This window comes from Vulpes lagopus, chromosome 1 (assembly GCF_018345385.1).
Source record: "Vulpes lagopus strain Blue_001 chromosome 1, ASM1834538v1, whole genome shotgun sequence".
NCBI lineage: Eukaryota > Metazoa > Chordata > Mammalia > Carnivora > Canidae > Vulpes > Vulpes lagopus.
Genome location: NC_054824.1, coordinates 167,091,314 through 167,114,372, shown reverse-complemented (window position 1 = coordinate 167,114,372; position 23,059 = coordinate 167,091,314). Strand labels below are relative to the sequence as shown.

General features: G+C 36.3%; 1 protein-coding gene across 1 annotated transcript in view; it reads left to right on the top strand.

The window, feature by feature from the left end:
* The window catches only part of HMCN1 (hemicentin 1), a 465,430-nt gene that overhangs the window by 245,261 nt on the left and 197,110 nt on the right, over positions 1–23,059 (top strand). Inside the window, exons 20-30 of the mRNA XM_041767864.1 lie at positions 743–855; positions 2,947–3,106; positions 3,700–3,868; positions 6,856–6,983; positions 8,498–8,770; positions 10,752–10,847; positions 13,948–14,142; positions 15,168–15,298; positions 15,458–15,605; positions 18,173–18,299; positions 21,122–21,276. Coding sequence (XP_041623798.1) covers positions 743–855; positions 2,947–3,106; positions 3,700–3,868; positions 6,856–6,983; positions 8,498–8,770; positions 10,752–10,847; positions 13,948–14,142; positions 15,168–15,298; positions 15,458–15,605; positions 18,173–18,299; positions 21,122–21,276 — 1,695 coding nt within the window. The remainder of the gene's footprint in view (positions 1–742; positions 856–2,946; positions 3,107–3,699; positions 3,869–6,855; positions 6,984–8,497; positions 8,771–10,751; positions 10,848–13,947; positions 14,143–15,167; positions 15,299–15,457; positions 15,606–18,172; positions 18,300–21,121; positions 21,277–23,059) is intronic.

The window sequence follows — 23,059 nt, the reverse complement described above, 5'->3', positions numbered from 1 at the left end:
AATCAAATTCATTATTTTGAGAACATTGAGTATTGATAATTTTTCACATGCAAGTTGCCTGTGATTAATTGAGATATGCACAGAATGGAATAATTAAGTCTTCCTTTTCCTTTTGCTTCTGCTCATATAATGTTAATTCTTCAGTTGCTTTCTAAAGTCATAGGTATGTTATTTTTCTTAGTGAAAACTACTGGCTTAGAATCCAGTATTTTAGTCTTTTAAAAGGCCTTGCAAGTTTTATTGTTGAATTTCTTTTAAGAAAACAAATCCTTCTTTCTAGATTAAATTTCGTACCTTGTTAGGTTGTTCTTGTGAATGGACAGATATTAAATGCATGACAGTTAAACAGTCCATTTGTCTGGCAGTAGGCTTATGTCAGCTCACTGCAGCTGATTGGGTAATGGACAACAATGAAGGATATGTGTTAAACGTGTAACTCTTGGAATGTAATTCTACTTCGAGTTTCCAGGAAAACATGGATTTTTTTCAGTCTTATTTTTGTTAGGAAAGTTAACTTACTAAGCATAATTTACTACTTGATTTTATGTTTTTATTCAATTCTTCAGATTACAGTTACTGTGTTTCCTTTATTACACTCCCTTACAAGTTACCCTACATTTCTATTGGAAAATGTTGTCTTAGCTACAAATATGCGGTATACCCTAAAAATGTACAACTTTAAACATATGAGGCTAAATGGAAGAACAGATGCTCAGATTTTGAACATTGCCTCCTTTTTCAGTGCTGCCAACCATTCAGCATGGGCAGCAAGTACTCAGCACAATTGAAGGCATTCCAGTAACTTTACCATGCAAAGCAAGTGGAATTCCCAAGCCATCTATCATCTGGTCCAAGGTAAATGATCTATCTAGTGGTGTTTTGTTGTTGTTGTTATTGTTTAAAGATTTTATTAATTTGCTCATGAGAGACACACAGAGAGAGAGGCAGAGACGTAGGCAGAGGGAGAAGCAGGCTTCCTACAGGGAGCCCAAGGCGGGACTTATCCCCAGGACCAGGACCCCAGGATCATGACCTGAGCCAAAGGCAGACGCTCAACCACTAAGCCACCCAGGTCCCCCTCTAGTGGTGTTTTTAATGTTCATATTATAACAACATTTGGATATTTTTAGTCATGTATGGAACTTGTGACTGTACCACAGAATTTTATAAAAAGGAAAACCCATGCAGTCATACCACTTGGAAGGAACCTTAAAATGTCCTTAGTGCCATCACCTATCTGATGCTTGAATGACATTAAGAATGCAACAGTGGGGGATCTCTGGGTGGCACAGCGGTTTGGCGCCTGCCTTTGGCCCAGGGCGCGATCCTGGAGACCCGGGATCGAATCCCACATCAGGCTCCCGGTACATGGAGCCTGCTTCTCCCTCCGCCTGTGTCTCTGCCTCTCTCTCTCTCTATATATATATAACTATCATAAATAAATAAAAAATTAAAAAAAAAAGAATGCAACAGTGAACACCAACATAGCACATTCTGTACACCAGGAACCATTCTAAACACTGCATGCTATAGCAGATCCTTTTTTATGCTTGCCACATCCCGTCAGCCCTTGTGATTTTCAGCGCAGCTCTGGTGGACAGCTCCATGCTTTCTTCCAGAATCATATTTTGTGCATGTGCCTCTCTGGTTTTTGGACTCAGGGCTTGCTCAGAAAGCCACTCAGCCTGAGATCAGGCAGCCAGGAAGTGTAGGGGCATTAACACCTTTGGGGAGCAGGTGTCCTATGTAAATGACCTGCTTCTCATCCCTCAGAAGTGTATTTCTGGGTTGCTTCTACATAGTTTCTCAAAGGATCCCCAGCACATAGAAGCTTATGGAAGCTTCACATAGCCACAGAGGAAACAAGAACCTGAAATCCTTTTTAGCTTTCCTTCCTTCTGTGCCCCACTGTCTCACGTGTCTGCTCGGGGCTCTGGGGATCACTTTCCAACTAAACTTCTTGTTTCCAAATCTTTGCCTCAGACCCTGTTCTTTTAGAAAGCCAAAAACAAGTTCTATATGAACTCATTTATTCCCCTCTATGTCCCTATCATGAAGTTGTCTGGCTTTTACTTGTATTCTTGCAGTGAGGAAAAACCCATTTCGGAGGAATTCCTTTCTGTCTTTGAACAGTCATGAAAATAGCATATTTTATGAAAATTAATTTAATCTGGCATATATTGGTAATATAAAAGCTTGGCATAATAACAAGCTTTGGCATTTGTATAATTAGCATCACAACCAATGTATCTTACCATACCATCTAATTTTATATATCTAAAAAGCTCTGAAATATAAAGAAGTTGGTGCTGACATCTGTAAATGAAATAAAAAGGTTAAGATTTCTGCATTGTGGACACAAAAATATCATGGCGAAGCCAATCCCCAAACTGCACAGTGTCTGGTACTGTGTAGCAGTTTAAGGCATTTTAGGAAAATATAAAAATGAAAGGCCAGGGTGACCTGTGTGCTGTGATAAAGTGCAGAGGTGAAGAGTTTCGACTGCCAGGGTTCAAGTCCCAGCTCTACCACTGACTGAATGTTATACTCCACATCATCCCCAAGCTTTTATCTGTAAAATGGGGGTTGTGGTAGTTCCTGCTCGTAGGATTGTTTTGAACATGAAAATAGTTAATTCATGCGAAGTGCTCGAAACAGTGTGTGGCTTAGCAGAAGCATCATCCCATTCATTACCATTATCATTACCATTATTCTCTCCCTTTTTAAATAGCTCTGGAACAAAGGGGATGTGGTTCAGTAGGAAGAAATACCACCTTTGGTTTCTTTGCTTCATTTTTCATACAAATCACTCTCTTCAAATTAGCATTTTTTAAAATCTAGTATTTTCCCCCTTGGAGATTCTTTTCCTTCCTCTCTTCCATTTCAGACATTAAGTCACTCCTTTATTATCTTACAAAACACTTTGCTCTCTGTTGTGTTTTGCAGAAGGGCGAGCTGATTTCCACCAGCAGTGCTAAGTTTTCTGCAGGGGCTGATGGAAGTTTGTATGTGGTGTCACCTGGGGGTGAAGAGAGTGGTGAGTATGTCTGCACCGCCACCAATGCCGCCGGCTACGCCAAGAGGAAAGTGCAGCTGACTGTCTATGGTGAGAGCCCCTGGAGGAATGTTTTTCTTTGACACTGTCTGCTGGCGCCAAAACTCACATTTCTCTCCCAAATCATATTACTAGGGGCTGTTCTCCTAAAGTGAACTATGTTTACAAAACGCATTTTTACTGCCAACCAGCATCTCCTTTGCTTCGATTCTGATTTAAAGGCAGAGTAATTGTATAGCCATTCGGAAAAATTTTATGGTGTTTTACCAAGGAGTATGCTTATTGCACCCAACCAGCGTCAGAAACACTTGTTAGTTGAAACTCCTAGCAAAGCCAAACCTCAGCTATGTCTTGGTTAGCACTCTGCCTTGAGGGGTTACTTTTACAGATGGCAGACTCTTTAAAAGGGCATTTCAGCTGACCTCTTCATTATGTTCTGAAAGGAAGAGCTAAAAAGGGAAACTTTCTGGTCATTTTTTTTCCTGCTCTCATTATAATTGTGTTCGTGGAAAGTTTTAGATATGCCCTGAAATTTTGGAATAGGCAGCATCTTTTTGTACATTTTTAAAGAATATTAGTAGTCCGCATTTGTACGTTAAATGCTTTCAATGTACTATTTCCTTTCCCAAACGTGTTTATTTTAGTGAGGCCCAGAGTATTTGGAGACCAACGAGGACTGTCCCAGGATAAGCCTGTTGAGATCTCCGTCCTTGCAGGGGAAGAGGTGACACTTCCATGTGAAGTGAAGAGCATACCCCCACCCATCATTACCTGGGCCAAAGAGACCCAGCTCATCTCTCCCTTCTCTCCAAGGTAGGGCATCTGGGATAAATCTTGAGATGCAAAAAATATAATCTCTTGGGGGCAGATGGCTATATCTATTCAGGTTTTTAAATGTTTCAAAAAAATAAATTTGAGATAATTCACACATAGATCTGAGCCTAAAGAAAATATATATACCTTCTAAATCACTCTTTAATATTAGAAATGCTAACACCCAGCTTTGGCATAATTTCCCACAAGTGCATAGTACATGGTAGCTATTGAAATGGAGCATATTTGTATGTAGATTTGTGTTAGTAGAAGTGCATAGTACACATAGCATCTCGTTAATCCCATAGGAACAGTAAAACACAACGACTACTTTAATATCTAAGGTTTGACTTTCATTAGATGGTTTTGTAAAAATCTTCTTGATTAAACCCTTACAGATTTAAAAGCCCACTGAGATAATAAATTTGATAGGCTAACTGATGTGGAAAGCAGAATGCCAGAGCCTTTGAGAGTACCACCTTTGTTGTTATGCAAATACAAGTTTAAGTTTACCTCCACCATTTAAAATTTGTCTGAAAGGTTTGGCAGTTCTTTCGATTGAACCTAATATTTCTTATTTATAAAATGGAGTTAATACTTACCTGAAAGGGTCATATAAGCTAATATACATTCCATACCCCGTTTCCAGTTCTCAGGGAATTACTATTTTAGCAATTACAATTTTAACTCAATATCATGCGAGAAGTTACTGGTGGAATAAGAATTATAGTCTCTAGCTATGTCTGTTAGACTTACTGATGTATAGTTATGAAGCTATATATATATTCATTATACTGTAGTTTCCCTACCACTGGTGAGGGTGAAAAAGACAATTAAGAACTACTTTCCATAAGCTTACTATTTCTTTGAAAAATATTTGCTTTGGATATTTTTGCATGACAGAAATATCATATTATGGATACAGTTGAAGTTTCATTGTTTTCCTCCCCAATTCCTTTTCTCCCTCCCCAAGGGCAAATACTGCTACAGACTTCATTTGCATCCTATGCATCCATTCTTAAACAGTATAGAATTTGTTTTCTGTGTTTTTAATTTTGTTTTGTGTGTCTTTTCAATTTGCCATGTAACATATATTTTTATTCTACTGCTTGCTTTATTAAGTGAACATTTTTATACACATTTTTATACAATTAGTTTATTCATTTTTAACTACCATATGCACGTTCTACATTTTGTTAACCCATTTCCCAATGTATGGACATTCAGGGTTTTGTTTGTTTCGGTTTGGTTTGGTTTTGGTTTTGGTTTTTTGGTTGTACAAATGAGGCTTTTTAGTAAATATCTTTACGTATGTCTCTTTGTATACACATGCATGAATTTCTTTAGGACTAGTACCTAGAACTACAGTTTCTGATCAGAATTAATTCCTACTTTCAGCTTTGTAGACAGTACTAACTTTCTGATCAAAGAGGCAGTACTGATTTACCTTTCTTCCATTAGAATATAGGTGTACCTATTTCCCCATTATTAACAGTGCATGGTGCTGATGGACTTAACCATTTTTGTTGTTCAGATGGGTGTGAAATGGTATCTTGCAAATACCATAGTTTTCATGTGACTGACATCCAGGGAGCCAAGAATGCTTTTACTTGTTTGTTGGTCATTTGTGTCACCTCTGACTTGCTTCTTTAAACCTACTGCACAGACTTCTGGTAACTTGTTTGTCTTTTCTTGTTGAATATAGAAATTTTGTCTGTATTCTTAATAACAAGCCTTTGTTGTATGTGCTAAAAATATCTTCTCTCAGACCACTGCAAGGCTTTTCATGTATGATGTTTGATTATACAGACTTTTACATTTTTTATGTAGCTCACTGTACTAATCTATTGTTTTTAAAATTTGTACTTATGAAGAATATCAATATGGCCACCAGTGTTTTATTCTAATATTTTAAGTTTGTTTTTCACATTTTGGACTTTAATCCATCTGAATTTTTATATTGTGTCTAGTATTAGGTATTGCTCTATTTTTATTTATTTATTTATTTTTCCCATGTGGAGAACCTGTTGCCCAGCATCATTTTTTAATTGTTAGTATAATCCTTTCCTTGCTCTTTATGATATCACGTCTGTTATTGCATGTTACATGTTGGATTCTTCTATATGCTTATTTCTTTGGGGGGGGGGCGGAATTCTGTCCTTAACTATTTATTCATTTTTCTGTCTCAGGGCCAGTAAGTAGAACAACTTTTTTTTCCCTAGGTTTATCAGAAATCTCAATATTAAGCAGGTCTATCTGGCCCTCATCCTCTTAAAGCTATTTCAATACAATTAATGTGATAACATTTTTATTTGTAGATATGGCTCATTCAACTACATTATAATATAGTCAATAAATTTTTGAGAATTAGATTATGTACCTTCTTTTGCCTTTATTGTAACACACTAAATTTTTTAACAAACCATTGCCGAATAAATAATACAGTATTCAAAATAAGTTCAAAAGTTACTAAAACAGGGAACCCTGGTTGGCTCAGCATTTTAGCACCTGTCTTTGGCCCAGGGTGTGATCCTGGAGTCCCAGGATCAAGTCCCACATCGGGCTCCCGGTATGGAGCCTGCTTCTCCCTCTGCCTGTGTCTGTGTCTGTGTGTGTGTGTGTGTGTGTGTGTGTGTGTCTCATGAATAAATAAATAAAATCTTTAAAAAAACCTGCTAAAATATATATTTGCTTTGTATAGTCACAACTTAATAAAGCATAAAGATGTACACTTTTTTGGTAATTTCAGACCATTAGGTTAGATCTAAAAGTAAAATAAAGCTGACTTTATATTTGTAAAAACATCACACAGAATACACAATATAATTGTGAATATTCCTGACTTTTAAGGTGTATAGAAATAATATAGATGAGAAAATGGTTTCAAAAACTGCTGCAGAGTAGTAATTTCACACTGAAGTGCAGCTGCATTGGGGATATTTAAATTCTCATGTTCTATGGTCTACCATGTGGTTTCTTTCTTTTAGACACACATTCCTCCCTTCTGGTTCAATGAAAATCATTGAGACCCGCATTTCAGATAGTGGGATGTATCTTTGCGTTGCTACAAATATTGCTGGGAACGTGACTCAGTCTGTTAAATTAAATGTCCACGGTGAGTTTTGAAATGAAGGCATACGATATCTGTGTACTGGCCACAAGAAAATCTATCATACCATTTTCTTTCATAGTTCATCTCCAAATTGTATGTACAGTAATTTGAGAAAAATTTTCTAAAATTGCAGACTTGTGATTTTCTTTCATAAACTCTGGAAAAGTTTATTTGCCATCTATAGACAACTATTCCCCTTTTTCTCAAATGAACAGTATTTAAATTTTGGCTCTCCGTTTTATTAAATGTCCACAATCACTTATGACATCTATTGATACATTGTAAAAAATAATGTGTTTAGACGGATGGCTTTTTGTAGAAGTGAATGTGAGTTCTCAGTGAAGAATTTACTAGTATTTAAATGATCATTTTCAATATTCAAAGAATTCAGCAACTGAAAACATTCTGCTTCCTGGAACTCTTTAAGTTCTTAAAAACTTTCTAGTTAATCTGTTTTATTCCCTCACTTTACCATAGTCTGTACAAATATTTATTTATTCAACATATGCCTAGTGAGTACATACTCTGTCAGGCATTGTGTAGATGCCAGATATTCAAATATCAGAAAAAGATTCCCTCAGTTAGTATTGACCTGATTTCACTCTCAGATCAATCACTGTAATAGTATCTTATTAACCATGGGATTGAAATCCAATGAGAGTTCTGTTGTTTACTAGCTCTAGGGCATCTTGGGCATGTTATCCAACCTCTATTACCTTTAGTTTTCTTTTTCATAAAATGATGATAAAATAATCCTCTGAAAATTATGAAGTTGTCACAACCTTTAGAATGTATTGGTTAAATATTAAATTTTTTAAAAAGACAGAGGAATGGGATGTAAGGTACAGAAATTCTAATTATATCCTTATGAGTCAACTTGATTCTCTAGTGTATAATGCATGTATGTGGAAACCAGTAACACTTGCCAGTGTTTTGATAAATTATCACATTTAAATTTATAAAGGAAGGTAGATTAAGACAAGTAGTAGAGACTTGATTTTCTTCTCTGAAATTAGCAAAAGTTTTTATGAGAAACTTTTCTTACTGTCTGGCTAAACCTTCTACAAAGAGAACAAAAACTGGGAGTACATGAAGAAAAATGTTTTTTTTTTTCTTTTACTCCCTTATGTTATAGAAATCATTGCCTTTTAAGAGGATTTTAAACTGTAAATTATTTATAAATTAAAAGAAACCTAACATTTTCTTTTTTGAAACCTAACATTTTTAAACACTTTTTCCTCAAGTTTGGCATGAGGGGTTTTATATTTATTATTTCCCATAAACCTTGCAGTGTACTGGTATTGAAGCGGTTATTTTGCCTGGATTATCAAGGAAACAGGCCTCAGGAAATTTACTCAATTGCCCTAGATTGCACATCTAGTAAGTAGCCTGAATCTGGGTCCAAATCGTGAGATTGTTCCACTTTCTCATGCTGCCTCTTGGTAAGGAGTTCTCATTAATAGTGAGAAGAGAAAGGAATTTTAAAAATTGGATTACTAATACTCAGTTGTTTCTAGTTCCTCCAAAGATACAACATGGCCCTAAACTTATGAAAGTCCAAGTTGGTCAAAGAGTGGACATTCCGTGCAATGCTCAAGGGATGCCTCTTCCTGTAATCACCTGGTTTAAGGGTGGAAGTGCCATGCTGGTGGATGGAGTGCAGCATATTAGCAATTCAGATGGAACATTAAGCATCGACCAAGCCATGCTCTCTGATGCCGGCAAATATACATGTGTCGCTACTAACATAGCAGGCAGTGATGAAACGGAAATAACACTGCATGTCCAAGGTGATTTTTGACACAGGAAAATATGTGTGTGGTGGGGGTATATTATATGACCTGCTGGCATAAGCTGTTCTCTGAGTAGGCAGAAAGCAAGCAAATAAATAAGAAATGCAGATCATGAGAAGAGTACTATGTAGAAAATTAAAATAGGGTAATGCTCCCAGTGATTGGCTACTTTAAAATTGTTATTTATTTATTTATTTATTTATTTATTTATTTATTTATTTATATGAGGGGAAGTGGGAGCAGGAGTGGGGCAGAGAAAGAGAGAGAGAGAGAGAGAGAATCCCAGACTCCACACTAAGCACAGAGCCCAATATGGAGCTCGATATCATGGTTGGTTTAACTGACTCAACCATCCAGGAGCCCCACAGTTGGCTACTTTGGATTGGCAGGTAGAACTTCTCTGAGGAGGTGATATTTAGAGTGATATCTATTGACTAGTAAGAGCTAGCCATGTGGACATTAGGGGGAAGAGCATTCCTGGCACAGAGAATACCAGTGCAAAGGCAAGAAGGAAAGATAAGCAAGTATTGTACTACCATAGTACTCAGCACTTCATATCTGCCCCAGCAATTTTAGATGGATGGCTAGGACACTGTTGGAGAACTTACCCAGTTCATTCATTCACTCAGCAAACTTGATTGAGTGCTTATATGTATGGGTCAGTGGAAAACATAGACCTTTATAACATAATCTCATAAACAAAACTGGTTAGTGCCTTCACAAACCATTAGAAGGTCTATATGAGTTTTTAAAGAAAGACAAAACAAAGAAGTCTTTCTTGGGTTGGGACATGCCAGTTAAGATTTGAAGAATGAACAGAAGTACAGTAGGTGATGCACAGGAATGCAGTGGGGTGGGGTGGGGTGGGATGGTGAGAGCCTTAGGAGAAGATGTAGAATGTGAAGAAGAGGAAATGTGACATTTTGGATAAGCTGGCATAAGTCAATCAATAAAGGCAAGCTGGCTGCATTTCATACTGGGTGTTGAATGACATGTGGCAAAGCTGGACACACAATCATGGACCAGATTATCCAAGATCTAGGTACTTAGATTAAGGAGTTTAGATTTTATTCTATGTGTAGTGAAAAGATTTGGAGGCATTGTTACCGGGAAATGATGTATTTGGATTTTAAAAGATCACTCTTTGGGGATAGAATGGCTTGACTGGAGAAGGTGAGGGGAAACAGCTGGAGACTATCAAAGTAGCTCGGGCAAAAGATGATGGTAGCTGGACTTGGGGGAAAGAAGGGAATGGACTCAAAAAATAATAGCTCTTTCCTGATGATCTACTCTCGGATTAGGGAGTGAAGGAGATGAAGGACTCATCAATTTGGAGACTCCCAAATTTCTTCATGAAATGGATGGATAATGAGGGTGTTCAGAGAGGTGGGATTCACTGATAGGGTACACTAAGGAACAGGTGTGAAACTTTATTCTACAGATAAAATGAATACAAATAGTGATTTTCATCAGGGAAATCACACGATGAGATTTATGGTTCAGAGAGAATATTCTGAGGTCTCTGTGTGAATGAATATGAATCCAAAGAGGAACATGTTCGAGAAAAGGGTTCCAGTAAGAAGCCTACTGAAATAGTTCGGGCAAAAGAAGTAAAGGTTTGAAACAAGCAGTGACCTAAGGATAGAGAGGGAGATACAGGTATATGATGAACATATAGCCCTAAGTGATTGGGTGTGGAGGTCAGGAGGAAGACATAAGAAAAATGGTGAAGCATTATGTTTTAACAGAATTGTGGGAAAACAGAAAATAATGAATTTTGGAGGGTGGGGACATTTTGACCTTTAAATCTCCAGGTCACATTGAGGTAGAAATAGCTGGCCACTAAAAATATATGTCATAATTAAAAGAAGAATCAGGAAAGATATCAGTTCACCAGGGTAGCTGATTAATGATGCCGCAGGAGAGTTTGATATTGCTAAAGGAAAAGCCTATGATAATGCATTTATTTTTCTAATAGAACCACCTACACTGGAAGATCTAGAACCTCCATATAACACTCCATTCCAAGAACGGGTGGCTAATCAACGCATTGCATTTCCATGTCCTGCAAAAGGTATGTAATAGTTGGACATTACCATAATGTTATATTCTTCCAGAATTCTCTATTGAACCTAAAACATCATTATAAAAAGACCTACTTGTTAGTCCTTGTTATAAGGATTAGAGGGCATTAATCTCTCTTTTAAATAGCTCTTTGAATAAGTGTTTTTCCCTCACAGGTATTTTATTTACTTCAATGGAAAAACCTTTTGTTCTTCCAAATTGGCCTTACTATGTTTCCCACGTAGTTCATGCTCCTTCCTGTTGCTTCTTAGTTCATTCTATTTTGATAGAATTTCTCTTTAAAATATGACAGAGCAGGCAGCCCTGGTGGCACAGCGGTTTAGCGCCGCCTGCAGCCAAGGGCGTGATCCTGGAGACCCTGGATCGAGTCCCACATCTGGCGCCCTGTGTGGAGCCTGCTTCTCCCTCTGCCTGTGTCTCTGCCTCTCTCTCTCTCTCTCTCTGCATCTCTATGAATAAATAAATAAAATCTTAAAATAAAATATGACAGAGCTATTCAGAATTTTCAGCATTTATCTCATTCAGAAGTATAAATTAGGACCAACTCCCTATTTGTCCTGGATACTGCTCTTCCCAAAACCTCTTTTCTTAGATTTGCTTACTACTGGTAATTCTAAAGCCAGGTTCTAACTTGGCACTCTGAGGCTTATCCAAAACCCTTTACCTCCCTGAACTCCTGGGCTTTCTATCTCAACATGTTTCCTGGCAGGAAACTATTCTTTTCTCTCCTCAGGGGGATGTGAGAGAGGCATTGTCACTGTCACCCTTGCTCTGGATGCCAGAATGTGGTTAAGAACGTCCATAATGACTCAGATGTGTTTATAGCAGTTCTGGCAATGTCCAGGCAGTAATTTTTTTCCATAACCTCCGGGCAGCTGGTACCATCATTGCTCCCACAAATGCCTCTCAGCGTTTGTTCCAGGAAGCAGCTGCAGATGAGAGTCCTCATGGCTGTTCCTGTTTCTGTAGCAAGATTCTGCATCTTTCCAGTAGTTTTCACCAATGATTATTTTCTACCAGCATTACAAGAGAACTTTAACAATCTTTCCATATATCAAAATAATCATCAGTAACAATCCCAATAGCACTGAGGGAGGAGGCATGGCGTGAAGAGGGGACCTTTAAAAGAGTTTAAATTCAGATATTCACAATGAGTAGTCGCTGCACTGTTACCCTTTGCTCTGCATTGGATCCTGGACCCCCATTGGCTCCTGGACTCCGATGCTGGCTTGGAGGACTTCCCTTTCCTGGCTCTTTTGATTTGTCTTTTCCGCCTTCAAAAACCACCCCTTTCCACTTCCCCATTTTCACCTGGGATATAATTCTTAGGTTCATTTGAAGGAGCTAAATGCCTTTTCCTTGTTTTGTGCAACAAATTTCATCTTGTACATGATGGTTCGACCATTTATAAGTTAAAGCTAGTGTGAAACTTCTTTTTGCTTGTTCATTTAATTTTTCATTTATTAACTCAACAAATATCACTGAGAAGTCTGATTGAGACACAAAAAGGAGTGAGTGGGATGAGAAGACGTGAAATGATTATAGCTCTTTTTTCTTTGACAGCATAGACAATTATAGTCCATCAGTTCACCTTCTCTTCCTCATCAGTCAGCTTTTTACTGTTAGCACAATGAAATAGGCCAATCTTTTTGTTTTATTTTTCTCATAAATAAACCTTTCAGAGTCACTTTTATAAGTCCTTAACTCAACTTGAGTTTACCTTTAATGACACCTTCTTTGCATTCTACCTCCTTTTGTACTTGTCTTGGATTATATACCAATACCAATATTTTTATCATCCCTTAATTTAAGATTATTAATAACGTCATGCAACCACATTAATTTAATATGCTCTCTTTTTATTTTTATAGGTATTAAGTAAATTTTGAAAGTACTTAGACTAGTGCCTGACACATCATTTGCTACATAAGTACGTTCTTTTTTTTTTTTTAATCTTTTTTTTTTTTAAAGATTTTATTTATTTATTCATGATAGACATAGAGAGAGAGAAGCAGAGACACAGGCAGAGGGAGAAGCAGGCTCCATGCACCGGGAGCCTGATGTGGGATTCGATCCCGGGTCTCCAGGATCCCGCCCTGGGCCAAAGGCAGGCGCCAAACCACTGCGCCACCCAGGGATCCCCATAAGTACGTTCTTAATATGGAATTCATCTATTTCCAATATGTGCTTTTGTCTCTATTACATACTTCAAGATGGTTTTATTACTTCTACTCACGAGCACATTATTTCCATTTACTCTTTGGTTATAAGTAAATCTAGGAAACTAGTCCTGCTCTCTGCTTTCCCAATTTTCTTTTCAGTATAAAAGGCAAGAATTGTTCCTATTGTCCTATGTTTAACATCATGAAATCACTAGATGTGTGGGTAGTAGAAGTTCCTCATCTCTGCTATATGAGGCCTATTAGAAGTATGAATTATATAAAGGATCACTTCTGCAGTTGTGACTCTATTTGGTTGGGCAATCTTTATGTTTTATTCCTGTGATAGTCCCTTGCTTTTTGTTCTTCATTTATTTTTACCCCCAAACTCTCCCATTTGATTAATATAATTTTTTCCCCACTAATTACCATGAACTCACACAAGAAAATGCCTTGGTTTGCTTACTGTTTTCTGAAAATCTTGGAAAGACAACTTGCTCAACTCTAGAGACCATAGGTCCCTTAGGACTCATCAGGAATTAGAGGCATTAAATACCATAATCTCTTTGAAATTTCTTGCAGGAGGGCAGCTCTGGTGACATAGCGGTTTGGCGCCGCCTGCAGCCCAGGGTGTGATCCTGGAGACCCGGGATCGAGTCCCGCATCGGGCTCCTTGCATGGAGCCTGCTTCTCCCTCTGCCTGGGTCTCTGCCTCTCTCTCTCTGTGTCTCTCATGAATAAATAAATAAAATCTTAAAAAAAAAAAAGAAAAAGAAATTTCATGCAGGAGAAATATCTTGAAAGCAGCATAGTACCTTAGGGTATAAATTATAGTCATAATTTTTTTTATTTCTCCTCAATGTATTTGATATTTAATAATGATTCCTAATTTTATTATAAAATATCACAAACCTCTGATTTTTCATTTAGGTACCCCCAAACCAACCATCAAATGGATATGGAATGGTAGGGAGCTGACAGGCAGAGAGCCTGGTATTTCTATCTTGGAAGATGGCACATTGTTGGTTATTGCTTCTGTTACACCCTATGACAATGGGGAGTACATCTGTGTGGCAGTCAATGAAGCTGGAACAACAGAAAAAAAATATAACCTCAAAGTCCATGGTAAACACAGATAAGATACCAAAACCATATAGTTGAATATATGACATTTTCTAATTCTTATATATGTAAGTTATTCTCTCAATGTAGTATTATTTAATATTAATGTGAATAGAGTGCTATCAAGCAGGAAACTGACAATCTGATTGCATTGATTAATCGATTTAAAATTTTGTGTAAATTTTTATTATGACTTTATTCAAAATTCAAGTAGTAGAATCGTCAAAACTCTCATGACTTAAGCTAAGCTATCTACTTATCCTCCTGGAGGGCAAAGGAATTTATTAGTTTGTGTGTGTGTGTGTGTGTGTGTATTTTCCAGGGGTATTTATACATAACAAAGAAATATGAATATATATTTTATCCTATTTTTATATATAAAAAGATCCATACAGGAGAACACCGCATCCATTACTCTACACTTTGTCTATTTTACTAAACTAACTATCTTGGGGATTATTCATTATTCCTAACTCTTATTTATACCTGTTTAGCATCCCACTGAATGGCTATGCCATGATTGCCTTAACCTTCATCTATTAATGATGAACATTTGTGTTACCAATTACTTGTTATTATAAGTAACACCTTAATGAAATACTTGTACATTTGTCATTTGGCATCAGTCACAGGTTATGTTCATTTTAAAATTTCATAGATAATGGCTTCCATAGACACTGGGCATATGCACTTCCATCAGCAAAGCAGTGAGTCCCACATGACTTAATTAATACTGTAGCAGTTTACATTTTGAGTTATATGTGGAATAACTAGTTTCTCCCTTAACTTTATCTTAAGTTTTATCATCACTTCAAAACTCTGATCATTAAAGTAAGACTTTAATAAGAGTTATTTATAAATATATTGGTCAAGATCTTCCTCTTAATGTTAAGGAATGTGCTTAAGTATGACCAGCCTTTTTGGTTATCACATATCTCAGAAGTTGCTTTCTAAAGGCCTGTGTACAGAAACTTCATAAATAATATTTATTACAAAATTATCTAGCCATGACTCTTCTCTTTTTGCAGTTCCTCCAGTAATTAAAGATAAAGAACACATAACAAACGTATCTGTGTTGGTCAATCAACTGACCAATCTCTTTTGTGAAGTTGAAGGTACTCCTTCTCCCATCATCATGTGGTACAAAGATGACGTCCAGGTAAGTAAAAGCATCAGAATATGCATAATTCCTTGCCTCTGCCTCTGGAATAAATCACTCAGATAGAACTTTCTTCTTAATAATGATAGAAAACTTCTATGTCAATTCCTAAGTATGCATTTGTATTAGGATTGGAAATAACTGACCATTTTGTTGAAGGTGAGTGAAAGCAGCACCATTCAGATTGTGAACAATGGGAAGATATTAAAGCTCTTCAAAGTCACTCCAGAGGATGTAGGAAGATATTCCTGCAAAGCAGTTAATATTGCAGGCACTTCTCAGAAGTATTTTAACATTGATGTGTTAGGTAAGTGAAACAGACTTTTAAAAACCTACAATTTTGAGATGCATTTCTTTTTTTTTTTCAAGATTTTATTTATTTATTCATGAGAGACACAGAATGAGAGGCAGAGACACAGGCAGAGGGAGAAGCAGGCTCCATGCAAGGAGCCCGATGCGGGACTCGATCCCAGGACCCCAGGATCATGACCTGAGCCAAAGGCAGATGCTCAACCACTGAGCCACCCAGGCGTTCCATGCATTTCTTATAATAGGATGGAGCTGACAGTTAAGAAAGAGCAATGAGATAAAAAAAACATTGATAAGAGAAATATCATTTGTTTCACTCTTTCATTATTTTTGTTTTTAATATAGGTTAATCAGAATCATATGATATAGAATGTTTTAAGTTATTTATTATTTATCATACAGAGATGTCTGTATTTGGTACTGTCTTATATATAAAATAGTAAATTACTACTCTTGTCGATTTCTCCTGTGAAGTGAGCAGGAAATTTTCAGGGAAGTAACTATCCAGGATGATGCAGAATAAAACTCACTAATGCTCCGGACACCTGAAGCTGCTAGGTTGTAACTTGAACTGGAGAAAATAGCAGATGCACCTTCCTGAATTCTAACTCTTATCACTAAATCACCTCTGCCCGGATCCTAATTAAGAGAGGAAAATTCTGAGTGCGGGTAGAAGAATTGGGATATAAGACATTTAGAAAATTTTAGTGGTAATCATAAATTTAAAGTTTTATAATTTTAATTTATGATAGTATATTTGCCAATTAGAGTCTACTTGGTGATAGAATGACTTCCTCCATTTTCAATATTTTGTTCATCAGAATGGGCATATGTTTCTACGTCTGGGGTGGAAGTAAAGTCTGGGAATGATGCTGCATTCACACTACCATTTTTAAGCTGCTTCAGCATAAAAATGATCCCTCTCATTAGCCTTCTCAGAGCCTGAAATACTCTTCATTGCCTCAACCAAAATTATTCTTATTATATTTAAGTACAGGCTATCAAAAACTAAATGATCTTTTTCTATCATTAGTTACATTGGTATTATTTCTCTGGGCATTAATTTACTTTGAATCCTGTGTCCTGATGTGTCCCAAATTTTTATTTCCAGCTCAGACGTCGTCTCTGAGCTCTAAGAATATACATCTCATCTTCTCCACAGTGTCTTGATCTGAATGTCTTAGTGGCATATCAAACAAAAGGTCTCAGTGAACATATGTTCTGGTCAACTTTAGTGAGCCGATCACAGTGCACCACACCTCTGTCCACCCACTTGGTCTGCTAGAACCTAGCTCTCATTCTTTCTACCTCTCCCCCCCTCCAACTCCCTAAATGTATCTGTATTCTGTCAAGACTATTTCCTAATTCAGGGTTAAACTATCTACCTCTTTCATCTCTAACTGTAACGGTATCATTTGTAAGCCGAATTGGTGTAGTAGCCTCTGAACTGCCCCCCTTCACCCACTCCTTGCCACTCAAATCCAGGCTTCATTCCCCAGCCAGCCTGGTCTTAAAACAAAATCTGGGGGGCACCTGGACAGCTTAGGAGTTGAGTGTCTGCCTTCTGCTCAGGCCCTGAGCCCAGGGTTCAGGATGCAGTCCCACATCAGGATGCTTGCGGGGAGCCTGCTTCTCCCTCTGCCTATGTCTCTGCCTCTCTCTCTGTGTCTCTCATGAATAAATAAATAAAATCTTAAAAAAAAAAAAAAGGAAAAGAACAAAATCTAGTCACACCCCTCTTCTACTGAGGGAGCTACTTTGGGGGTTGGTCATTGCTCCTAAGGTAAAGACCACACATCTTAACATGATATTAACGGAGAGGATTTCAAAGTCAGGGAAGTGCACAGGAATTTTTCAATATTTCGATAATTCTGAGAATAAAAACTAGCATAGTCATTTTCATATTTTTCCTATCTGACAGCATAGGTAGCATAGAGACCCTTTAAAATAAACAAGGGTGGGATCCCTGGGAGGTGCAGTGGTTTAGCGCCTGCCTTTGGCCCAGGGCACGATCCTGGAGACCCAGGATCGAATCCCACGTCGGGCTCCTGGTGCATGGAGCCTGCTTCTCCCTCTGCCTGTGTCTCTGCCTCTCTCTCTCTCTCTCTGTGTGACTATCATAAAATAAATTTAAAAAATTTAAAATAAACAAGGGTAATATACTTCGAGTAGCACTATGTTGTAGTATGTAGAATTTGAACATTGTAAAATTAATATTGATGATATCATTTGTTATCTAAAATGTATAACAGTAATAAATTGCATTATATGAGCTTCGCCGCTCACCTGAAAACTCCTTTTGCATATAGGTTATGACTCCTCAAAATGAGTTGATTTTTGCAAGTAATTATCCTACTAGCAAATCTTTAATGAATGTGTTTCTATATTTAAATTTAATAGTTAGGTGGGTTGACTGATGCAATATGAAAAGGTATTATCGTGTGATATTTTATTTGTAATATTAAATTTTTATTGACATACTGTAGAAATCATTAATAATCTGCTTTTTCTCCCCCCACCCTTTGTTAAGTCATCAATTTTCATGATAAAATGTCTTTGTTCAAGTCCCACCCACCATAATAGGTGCCAACTCCCCAAATGAAGTCTCTGTTGTCCTCAACCATGACACTACCCTTGAATGCCAGGTCAAAGGCACCCCCTTCCCTGCTATTCACTGGTTCAAAGATGGAAAGTAAGTACCATTTTTCTATTTATTGCAAGAGTCTGACTGATAGGGAACGGATGTGTAAATTCATGTGGATTTTACTCATAGATATTATTAAATGAACATGAAGGAAAAACAATATTGTTCAAAAAATGGTCTCAAAGTTTTGTAATATCTTTCATTCTAATGAACTATAAAACCTTACAAATGCTGGGAATTTATTTTAGAAACAGAGGAACTCAAATTTAGTGTGCATTAAATATTCGTCCCAAAGGCTATGAATAAAGAATGATAAATGCAAGATTCAAATGCAGAGATAATTTGCCTTCACATGGAACTGTTTGAATTATGAAAAGATATTTTTTATGACAAGATGAATACTTAAGCTAGTTCTAATAATGTAGAAAAAGGAACAACCACAAAAGAGCAATTAGATATTTCCCAGACTTTAAGTTCAAGGGCTACTGAGGTTTGCCCACACTGCTATGGCTACTTGGATTCGTATTGTTCTGAGAGTTTATTTCTCACAGTATGGTCAAGTATTATTATGGTTTCTGAGAGCAGGTGTCTAAGACTTAAGTAGCAAAAAGTAAAGATTTGCATTGTTTAAAGTATGCAACTATGTATAAATAAAGTATGCAAACTTTATAAACCAATAAAAAAGACATCAGAAAAATGTATGGAGGATATAAACAGGCAATTTAAAAATTTATAATTAAGCAATAGATGTATTAAAAGATGCTCTAGAGAATATTATGCTAAGTGAAATAAGTCAATCAGAGAAAGACAAATACTATATAATTTTATTCATATGTAGAACCTTAGAAACAAAACAGATGAACATGGAGAGAAAAGACAAAGGGAAAGTGTAAAGCTAACTCTTAACTATAGATAACAAACAGGGTTGCGGGAGGGGAGGCGGGGCAGGGACAGAGATGGGTTAAATGGGTGATAGGTATGAGGGAGGACACCTGTTACGATGAGCAATGGGTGTTGTATGTAAGTGGTGAATCACTAAATCCTATATATGAAACAAATATTACACTGTAATATACTAACTGGAATTTAAATTACAATTTGGAAGAAAAAAACGCTCACTTTCAATAATTTGGAGAATATAAACAAAAATAATATGATTTTTGTTTCTCACAGGCCAGATTGGCAAATAAATAAGTAAAGGTTTGAACAATGTGAAGTGTTGGCTAGAGTGTAGGAAATCAGGATGTAGTATTCTGCTGCAGAAAATGTAAATTAGTACTCTGAAGGACAATTTGTTGATATCTATTAAAATTTGAATGCCCATATGCTGTGTGATGTAGCAAATACATTTTCAAGATCTAGCAGAGGGAAGTGTTCATGCAGATCCATAGGAGGGCTTGTACCATAGTAGGTCGTATTCCCTACAACACTGTGATGGCAGAAAAGTGGAAACTGACTAATACTCAACCTTAGGAAATAAGTGGATAACTTACAGTATAGTCATCTTGTGAAACACTAGGCAGCTATTAAAAAGACTACAATCAAGTTATAATACCAAAAATATCTCTATAGCTATTGTCGAATGAAAAGAGAAGAAAACAAAGCAATACTATTTACATATAAAAACTAGATTCTTTTGGGAAGACATTTAAGGGTGAAAATGTTTAGAAAGAATATAAACCAAACTTATAATGGTGAAATGTCTAAGGAAGACTCACGTTAGAGGTAATAAATCAAGAGGACCTTTTCTTATTATAATACTTTTTTGTTTAAATTTTTATATTACTTACATAATTAACAAAAGTTTTAAAATTACTTAAATTTGAGTAACATTATCAAGTGTTCACTTCTTTAAACAGTTAAGATGCATAAACTAAGGTATTTATTCTATTAGCTTTTGAGAACTTCCTACAAAGTGTCATACCAAGAAATAGTGGAGGGTGCTACCATAGACAATTTTTTAAATATTTTTTTAAATTCAATTTGCCAACATATATAAGACAATTAAATGTGCTTCCATTTAATCGTGTAGTATGACTCACAGCTTTTAATAGAGCAGTGCATCTAATTATTTATCATGGCTAAGTCACTGAAAATTTTTAAAAACTGCTTTGAGTCTTCCTGAAAGATCAGTGAGTTTTAAAGGCATGAATATTAGGATATCATAGACTAATAACCATGATATTTCAAGTATTACATAAAGCTGCAGCCAATTATGTAAAGTAAGCATTTTATAATAGTCAATAAGTGACTCTACATAGTAGAGAAAGACATCCTTGACAACTATAGATGAGCTGCTTTTGGCATAAACATCGTTCAGTATTTATGATTATAAAAGCATTCATATTGGTTACGGTATCTCTTTTTTTAGAAAATTTGGCATGATCATTGCCTTTAGTAAGTGATAACTATTTATTATATTGTGAGTACTCTTTCGGGTATTATAATGATATTGGTTTAAAAATAATATTGCTTTGCCTCAAGCTCCTCTAAACTCTTAAGTTTCACTTTACTAAACGATGATAGAAATTTTGGCTATAAAAACAAAAAAGAAAAATAAGGAGGAGGGAGACTCAAGCAAATAATGACACTATCCGGTTTCTATTAATATTCAACAATTAAGTTTGAAATGAAGGAACTTTTCATCTCAAAGTAATAATTATCTAATTTTCATTTGTAAAGTGCTTTAATAATTCAGTTTTTCTGAATGGAAGTACTAATCACATCATTGTATTTCTTTTAGATTCATACAGAAAAAAGCAACTTTGATTCATATTTTTAATCTCAAATGTCAATGATTTTTCATTATTAATAAGAGAGGAAACTGGAAAATAAAAACGGACTCACAGAATAAAATTTATTTTTTCTAGGCCTTTATTTTTAGAAGATCCTAATATTGAACTTCTAGACAAGGGACAAGTTTTACATTTAAAGAATGCACGAAGAAGTGACAAGGGACGCTACCAGTGTGCTGTGTCAAGTGCAGCTGGCAAACAAACCAAGGACATAAGATTGACTGTCTATAGTAAGTTATTTTCTTATGCTTTTTATTATTACCAGTTCTCACCATAAATTGAAAAGAAGGGAGGATGTCTGGGTGGCTCAGTTGGTTAACCTTATCTGACTCTTGATTTTGGCTCCAATCATGATCTCAGGGTTGTGAGATTGATCCCCTGGGCTTGGAGCCTGCTTGATTCCCTCTCTCCCTCTCCCTCCCCACTCCCCCACTCCCCCACTTTTCATTGTGTGTGTGCTGGCTCTAAGAAAAAAAGAAGAAAAAGGGTTTAATGTTAACTGTTCATTTATTCAATGCTGGGTAATTTGGAATGCTACTTACTTTAGAAGAGAGAACCTATCTGCTGTGTTTTAGACTAGAACACTGCATCTAGTTTTAATGCATTTTGTCATGAAGTAGGATTTCTTTAAGAGTTCTAGTGATTTTCAGTTGATGTCACTCAAGAGGGCAGGTATTTGCTAAGTGATTAGTATATAGTAAAATGTCTATATCCTTAAAAGAGTAAAAAAAAAAAAAACACCTCTAAAAAGAGTTGAGATGCATGAATTGAATGAAGCCAATGGTATGCAATTGTTTTTTCATAACATCTTGGCCCTTATTCTGACCCTTGGTGATATTTTAAGTGCCTTATGTTTATGTCACTATCTTTCCCAGCTAAGTCCCCACCACAGTACGTAGTCCTCATTGCACTAAGTCTCAACATCCCCTGAGGAAAGTGAATACTAAAGTCATTTTTTTTTTTACACTTAGAGTCATAGGAAGGCACACGAACATTATGTTGTGGGCACAAAGAATTACCTGATAGAAAGGAACAGAACTCAATAGACCAGTCATGCTTCTTGTGGTTCTACTTACTGCACTAATTTCTGTCTCTCCATAGCGTACGACACTCACGAAATGTCTAGATACTTCAGGAATATCATCTCTTTAGAGGATCTTCCCAAGCCAAGCTGTTACCCAGTCACTATTACATTATCCAAGTTTATTTTCTTCATAATACATATCACTGTCTGATAGGTTATTGCCTAATTGTGGGCTTGTTTACCCACTTGCTGTTTGTCTCCAAGGAAGCTAAACTTCATAAGAACAGGACCTTGTTTTGCTTGTTCCCTACTTTGATACACAGTAGCTCTCGAGAAACGTTTGCTAAATGAATGAATGGGCTAGTGATATACTGTCCAATACAGTAACCACTAGCCACAGGAGGCCTTTGAGCATTGGAAATGCGGCTAGTCCAAATTGATACAAGCTGTAAGTATGAAATATAATCCAGATACGGAAGCCTTAATATGAAAATATAATGTAAGATATCTAATTAGTAATTTTACATTGATTACATCTGAAATATTTTGCATATACTATGCTAAGTAAAATATATTATGGGAACTAATTTCTTCTATTTTCAAATTTTTTAACATGGCTACTAGCAAAAATTTTGTTATATACATATTTAGCATTATATTTCTATTGGACAGCACTGGTCTAGTCATTAATAAGAACTTGTGCTTCTGAGACAGGCAAATAGGTTGAGATCCAGCTTCTGACACTTACTAGCTTTGTGACTTTGGCCACACTTCCCAAATACCCTCTGATCTTCAGGTTCCTCATCTGTAAATTGGAGACAATAATAGCATCTACTTAATAGTGTTATTATAAGGATCAAAATCTAGGTACCTTACTGGTTTACTTGGCTTATAAGAGTAAGAGTTTAATAAATGTTATTTGTTTTTCATTATTTACCTGGTGGTTGTATTGTCTTAAAAGCTTGATTTCTATTAACCTCACTGGATTT